This window comes from Camelus dromedarius, chromosome 10 (genome assembly GCF_036321535.1).
Source record: "Camelus dromedarius isolate mCamDro1 chromosome 10, mCamDro1.pat, whole genome shotgun sequence".
Lineage (NCBI taxonomy): Eukaryota > Metazoa > Chordata > Mammalia > Artiodactyla > Camelidae > Camelus > Camelus dromedarius.
This window is the reverse complement of record NC_087445.1, coordinates 46934317-46942158: the sequence shown is the minus strand read 5'-3', so window position 1 is coordinate 46942158 and position 7842 is coordinate 46934317. Positions and strand designations below refer to the sequence as shown.

General features: G+C 43.2%; 1 protein-coding gene across 1 annotated transcript; it reads left to right on the top strand.

Moving 5' to 3' along the window:
• Positions 1-237: 237 nt before the first annotated feature.
• Positions 238-1197, top strand: LOC105102279 (olfactory receptor 2S2). The gene has a single exon (XM_010995581.3). The coding sequence runs from the start codon at positions 238-240 to the stop codon at positions 1195-1197; it is 960 nt and encodes a 319-aa protein (XP_010993883.3).
• The last annotated feature ends 6645 nt before the right edge of the window (positions 1198-7842 follow it).

Sequence of the window (7842 nt, the reverse complement as noted above, 5' to 3'; positions counted from 1 at the left end):
TGAGACTGCTGGACACTCTCACCCAATCCTGGCCCACTGAAAGCTCTGCTCCAGCTCTGACCTTCTCTCATCTAAGAGCTGAGGACACCTACTGTCTCTTGTGGTCATTTTTCTCTAAGACACACACGCTCTCCTGTTATGCAGCAGGTCTTGACCATGTACCAGATGCCTGGGACTCTTCTTAAGAAAGCCTGATGTGCTGCTTTTGTACTTTGCTCACGACAGATGGGATATTACATGGAAAAAGCTAATCAGACCTCTCCAGTGCTGGGGTTCATTCTCCTGGGCCTCTCAGCCCACCCGAAGCTGGAGAAAACGTTCTTTGTGCTCATCCTGCTGATGTACCTGATGATCCTGCTGGGAAACGGGGTCCTCGTCCTGGTGACCGTGTCTGACTCCTGCCTGCACACGCCCATGTACTTCTTCCTGGGGAACCTCTCCTTCCTTGACATCTGCTATACAACCTCCTCGGTCCCTCTGGTCCTGGATGGCTTCCGCACACCCAGGAAAACCATCTCCTTCTCAGGCTGTGCCGTGCAGATGTTCCTCTCCTTCGCCATGGTGGGGACAGAGTGTGTGCTTCTGGGCATGATGGTGTTTGACCGCTACGTGGCCATCTGCAACCCCCTGAGGTACCCTGTGGTCATGAGCAAGGCTGCCTACGTGCCCATGGCTGCCAGCTCCTGGGCTATTGGTGGTATTGCTTCTCTGGTACACACATCCTTGGCAATTCAGCTGCCCTTCTGTGGGGACAACATCATCAACCACTTCACCTGTGAGATCCTGGCTGTCCTGAAGTTGGCTTGTGCTGACATCTCCATCAATGTGATCAGCATGGGGGTGACCAATGTGATCTTCCTGGGGGTCCCTGTGCTGTTCATCTCTGTCTCCTATATATTCATCATTGCTACCATCCTGAGGATCCCCTCAGCTGAGGGGAGAAGAAAGGCCTTCTCCACCTGCTCTGCCCACCTCACTGTGGTGATAATATTCTATGGAACCTTATTTTTCATGTATGGGAAACCCAAGTCTAAGGACTCCCTGGAGGCAGACAAAGAGGATTTTTCAGACAAGCTCATCCCCCTCTTCTACGGGGTTGTGACCCCCATGCTCAACCCCATCATCTACAGCCTCAGGAACAAGGATGTGAAGGCTGCCCTGAGGTACCTGGTGGCTCAGAAATACTTCAGTCAGTGATGTAGAAGGAGCTTTCAGTAAGTGGAAGTAAGGACTTCAATCATTTCAGCTGCCATTCAAAAGCCAAGTCAACTTAACTGGAACAATCTCTTGCCCTTAAGTCCATTTTCAAGGGATGTTTAACTTTTCAGAGTGTATTTCCTGAGTTTTGGCCATATGTCTGACAGCTTCAACAGATGCCAGAAAATAAATACTCTAATTAAATGATGAAGATACACCGAACACGTGCTAGAACCAACAACACAGGAAACTGAGAGCAAGCCTAATGGCCCATATTGTGTCTAAACTGCAGAGTCAGTACAGAGAAGCGAGGTGGCCACCCCAACTGGAATCACCAGGAGACTCAGGGGAACAAGGAGGAAGTGGAAATTTTCATCTTGGACTTCTGTTTATTAGATTCAGATGTCTGAAATGCTAAGAAGGACAAAGAAGCTTGACCACATAGAAAGATTTGGGGTGGGAATAATCTATTTTGATAAGCTGAATTTCTTTTGAGCTATGAAAAAAAATTGAGGCTTTTTTTCTTGATACATGGCACATTCTGAAACACTGCTAGTAAATTAAATTAAATTACGGTACTTCAATAAAAAAAGAAAAGACGGAGTAGAGTTTGAATTTGACACTCATCACTTATAGCAATTCCTAATCAAAAAGCTAGTATTCTGTTAGATAACTCACATTCTGGAAAAAAAAAAGATACATGATAGGTAAATAGACAGATAGAAATAGATAGTGGCTAAGTATGTTTGTAGACTTTGGGGTTGGGGGCTAATGTTTGACAGGTTTCTCTGCTCTGGGAATTCTCAGAGACTTTAATATGCTCAAGTGCATGTGAATGACCAAGAGATATAAAGTCTGTAGCATTTCGTGAGTCTCCATAGTTTAGCACAATAAAACTGGGAAGTATTTCTTACTTATGACCTTGGACAGATTGCTTACCATCACTCAGCCTGTTTCTTCAGATTTTAAAAACCTAACCACTTTATTTTACATGGATTTGATGAGATACTATAAATGAGTGCTCTACAAATAGTAAGCATCACAGTAATGTAAGATATTGTCAGAAGTATTATTATGAGTGCTACACAGTGCTATGTGCCACGTGGAAAAAAGTGAGACATAGTTCCTATTTGGAACAACAGACACAGAAAATGGATGGCAGTGGATGAACAGAAGCAGTTTTATGGCAAGTTATATTAAATGCTGAGAATTCTGGAAGAATAACTTAAAAGAGAATTTAGAAAGTGAATCCAATTTTAAGAATACAGTAAATACTGGAAATTTTTGCTTCAAGTGATATTTAAGTTTTCTTATATTTATTAAAAATGAATTGCACAAGATAATGATGCACATTGTGTTGATAAAATTTCACTTTCTGTTTGTCAGTCATGTTCCTGATTTCTACTTTGCATCAGCCAGAGTACAATCTAGCTCTTGCAAATATACAAGAGTGACATCTAGTGGCCACTCAAGCAAACTTCAGACACTTGCGGAGCCATGCAATATCATCCTTAGAGGAAGCTTCAGAGGCCTTTTCCTCTTGTTCAACCTTAGCTACATGATGCGTGGAGCTCCTCTCCAGTATCCCTGACCTCAGTTAACCATCACCTGCTTGGACACCTCCCTTGACAAAGAATTCATTACTTCTGGATTCTAGCTGTTTCATTCAGCCCTACTAGCAAATTCTTTCTTGAATTATGCTGAAATATATCTTCCAGTAGCTTCCACCTTCCAGTCCTAACTCAGCTTTGCGTCTCTACGTGAAATGCACCTAATCTGCTTCCTTCTGACATATGAAGGTAATTCTTCTACTCCCAAGCCTATTCCCCTCCAGCCTAACCCACCCCAGCCCTTCCTCCTGTGCCAAAATTAATCAACAGTACCCACCTGGCAGCTACTGAACTGTGTCTAGAGCATCATCTCTTATTTTAGCAAAAGAAAGACTGTGATATTTCTGAAAGTACCTTGGGAATAACAACAGCACTGCTTGATCAGACTGACATAGAGAAACACTTTGAACAACCCCACCTTCTTGGTAGGCTGTCCTCTATTCCCTTTCTTTTCCTCTGAGTAATGGCAGCCCTATCCTTTTATGTTGCAAGTTACATGATCTTGATGTATTGTTAAGTTAGCAATCACATAAACTGTCTTCTCTAAGAACAAAGGCTAACCCCACTCCAGTTACACATTCCTTGTCTTTTCATTGACTGGCATCATCAGTCTTTCTGAAAAAGTATTGCTATGATACCACACCATATAGGAACTCATTTCTAATATCCCCCAAATGAAAATCAATAGAATGGATAAAATTATTTGGTGGGACAGGTGGAAACAAGGACTTGCTCCGTCCAATTTGCTTCCAGTTCCTGGCTGTGTTGCCCCAAAATGCCCTTGAGCAGCAGCAGCTGGTTACAATGTCCTGCTTCTTTCCGCATTCTTATAACCAGGCTCATTGTTTTGGGTCTTAGTTCCATAAGGCTCCTCCCCAAACACCAACACAAATTCCAGAGGAATCAAAGATTAAAACGTAAATTTAAAATCCTAAAGATTCTAGGTGAGAATCCTCCTCTAGGTGAGGATGATTCTGGGAAAACGGCAGTTTGTTCTGTAGAATCCATGATGCTTCACGACCCAACCCCAACCCAGCTACTCTTATTTCCTAGAACAAGCAGCTGCTGAGGCTCAAAGGCCATGGGCAATGCCCTGGCTACGGTAAGGTCCCAAAAGATGTAGCAGCAGAGGAATTTTACTCCTCTGTACCAGGAGGTCCTGGAGACAAGCACCAGGGTGTTGGGGCAGGAAAGGAAAGAAACACTGTGGTAGCTAAGTCAGGTTGGGTGATTCCTGGCCACAGAAGGGCAAGGCTGTGGCTTCCATGTCAGGGTTGCTGGAAGAGCCCAAGGTCTCTGGCCCTGAGCAGGGGATGCCCCAGGCTTTACTAGCCTTGGCAGCTTGGGGCCTGTTAAAGGACTCACAACTGGCTGAGGTCTCACATCCTAATTCACAAGAGATGACTACCGCACTTGCCCCACTCTCAGGATGCAGCAACCTAAAGTGTGCCAGCAGCAGGGCAGCTAGCATCCAGACAGAACAACAAACAGGACCTAGAGAAACAAGTCTCCTAACGTAAGTGAACTGCAAGAGGAACAAAAACATGCCAAGAGTATTCCAGGAGCTTTAAGTCCAGCACATAAAGTCTTTCTGATAAGATGGCAAATTAAACACTTGTACAGAATGAAGTTGGCCAAGAAAAAACACAGTATGATGCAACTTGAGGAGAATGCAAGGTCAGAGGAAGGTTTTGAGGGAAAGAGAGGGGAAGTGAATAAGAGGACATGAAAGTGTTCAGAGAAGGAAATGCCAGGATTCGAATCCAACTCCAACACCCTATGCCTTTCAGCTCCAGCAGCACTTACCTCGGCTTCCAGTGGGGCCCAGAGATGGGTAAGAACGAGCACAGACCCAGCCGGGGGAAGCAAGCAAGCAGGTACAGGAGAATTCTCCTGTTCTTTCTCCCGGTGAGGGGACACACACCCTGTGTCCCACAAGTATAGCTGAAAGAAAACACAGGAGGGATTTTAGGCCCTGGGCCCTAGCAAAAAGGCTAGATGTCGCAGTTTCGTCTGCAGTTTCAGCTTCTCACCAGGCCTCACAAGGACTTAGCTCACTGCTTGTTCTAGGAAACAAGTGTAGTTGGGTTGGGGTTACCAAGTGTAAGATGCCTATAAAGAGATTCCTGACCTGTCCCTGCTCAGCTCCACACCTACCCCACATGACAGTTCAGTAAGGACTTGCATTAAGGCCTGGAAAGGTTATACCACTTTTCAGACAGTGACTCCTTTTATTTATTCATCTATTTTATTTTTTTCAGAATGACAACGTTTTCACCCAATGACATATGCTACAAGAAGGACTATTGTGACTTTATTGTTTCAGGCACAGACACACTCACCAACTTATTACTCAGCACAGCAGCTTCTAGTTGGACAATATCATACAGAAAAAATAGGAACTGTCTGCCACATATACTGCCAAGCAATAGGAATGAAGAGGCAGTATCTCCTGTGACTTTTTAGTGGGCTGTACACATGGACTTTTTTTTAAATTGAAGTATAGTTGATTTACAATGTTGTGTTAGTTTCTGGTGTACAGCAGAGTGATTCAGTTATTCATATATATGTACTTCTTCATTATACGTTATTACAAGCTACTGAATATAGGTCCCCATGCTATACTTTAGGACCTTGCTGTTTATCTATTCTGTATATAGTGGTTTGTATCTGCTAATCCCAAACTCCTCACTTATCCCTTCCCACTCCCCTATCCCCTTTGGTAACCATAAGTGTGTTTTCCATGTCTGTGAGTCCTTTTGTTTTGTAAATAAGTTCATTTGTGTCATTTTTTTTAGATTCCACATATATGTAATATCATATGGTATTTGTCTTTCTCTGCCTAACTTATTTCACCTAGTATGATAATCTCCAGGTCCACCCCTGTTGCTGCAAATGGCATATTTCATTATTTTTTATGGCTGAGTAGTATTCCATTGTGTGCATGCATGCGTGTGGTGTGTGTGTATGTGTGCATACACACCACAACTTCTTTATCCAATCATCTGTTGATGGACATTTAGGTTACTTCCATGTCTTGGCTATTGTTAATAGCACATCCACTATTTTTTACATGTTTTGAAGAACTTGTGGATTTATTTTTTTTGCCCTAGAAGTATTTCCTGTGCTATGATTTTATTTATAGCACAGTTTAATCACAAGATTATCATGAACTCCCAAAATGTTGAATTACTTTTGAAGAAAATAGAGCAGAAAGCAGACTGCACCTTCCAAAGAACCCCTTCTCCACCAGCCCCTCCCACTATCCTCCCTTGGAAAGTACTGTAAACTTCATTATATTACATTTCACATATAAACTCCGTTTACTTCCTAATTGCCATTTGTTACATACTTGTTTTCATTGTTTAATTAATATATTTTTCTATCTGTGAATACTGTTTAGGGTATCTTGGGTCAGGATGAAATGTATTCTAATTTTTCCCGTTAAAATCAATAGAAAACGTTTTCTATCCATTGACTTTCTTCCCCTCAGCAGCAAAGTTTTTAGGAATGAACTGACATTTTAAGCCAAGGATAAAGGTACTTTTGGGATTAGCAATGCTCTCTGCAGAGTAAAAATGGAGTCACGTTGCCTCACAGAGCTTATGGCTGTTATCTTCAGAACCAACTGGCCATGGAATGCTCAGATTAAACACTGTTTCTAGATGTGTCTGTGAGAGTGTTTCCCAATGAGGTTAACGTTTGAATCGGTGAATTTACAGTACACTGCCCTTTCCCAATGTGAGTGGGCATCACTCAATCTGTTGAGGGCCTGAATAGAACAAAAGGTGGAGGAAGGAGGAATTCACCAGGATATCCCATCTCGTCTTCTCCTACCTCAGACTCAGATTTACATTATCACCTTCCCTGGTTCTCAGGCCTTTTGGTCTCAGACTGAGTCTCCAGTATCTACAGACAGCAGATTGGGGACTTCCCAGACTCCCTAATTGTTATGAGCCAATTCCTCATAATAAACAAACAAATAAGTATCTCCCATTGGCTCTGTTTCTCTGGAGAATACTGACTAATTGGAGCTAGAATACTGATAGGGAGCAAAGGGCCTATACCAGCTGTCCTACAGGAAAGGTTTCTCGAAGCTGTCATGCTACAATTCTGCTTGCAACCCACTGGCCATAACTTGGCCATGCGGCCATAGTTAATTGCAGGAGATGCTGAGAAATACAGCCTTAATTCTGGGCAAACATGTGACCTAGTTAAAAATTGAAGATTCTTTGATTGTGGAAGAAGGGACAACCAGATATCAGGGAACAAGAAAATAACACACCCACCAGTGCCATGACGACCACCATGACAAGAACTGGAAACGCCCACACGAGAACACAAGGCAAGGCAATTGGCTCCATCATCCCCAGAACAAGGACATTATGGCGGAAGCCTCCCAAAAAAGTCCACAGCCCGTCTGGGGCTGGAACTGTCTCGACCGGTCATCTTGGCTGACATCTAGGTGCACCCACTCAAGTGCTTTTCTTTCCTTTTCTCTTTTGAGCAACAAAGCAGCCATTTCATCCCTCTGCCTCTGCTGCGAATTCTTTCACAGCCAGCAGCCAGGAGCCACACTTTGGTGGGTCTCCTAATTTAGGGGTCTCTCTCTCCTCTAACAAAACCACTTTGGAGCAGAACTGATATCCCCAGTAGCGAAACACTTCACTGTTCTACTTCACCAACTCTTGTAAATAGTCCTCAAAGTGCACAGCTGAATCTTCTGGCAGAAAATACCAAGTCTCAAGACACAGCTGGGCCTGATGATTTAATTAAACCAATTTCACCAAACTCAAGGACATACAAGGGGGCTGCAGGAACCATCAAGAGGTGTTCAAAGCTGGTTCACCATCCATTTGAAAATACTGAGAATTCATAACATTTTGACTCATCCACAGGTGTTAAGTGTCTATAATTAATGACCCATAGGTTTTGCTGAAGGGTCCTACTCTACCCAGATTTACAATTCAGATTTAGTTTTAATAGTCCACAGCTCTCAAGTACCTCATGGGTCTCTCACAAATACTTATCTCTA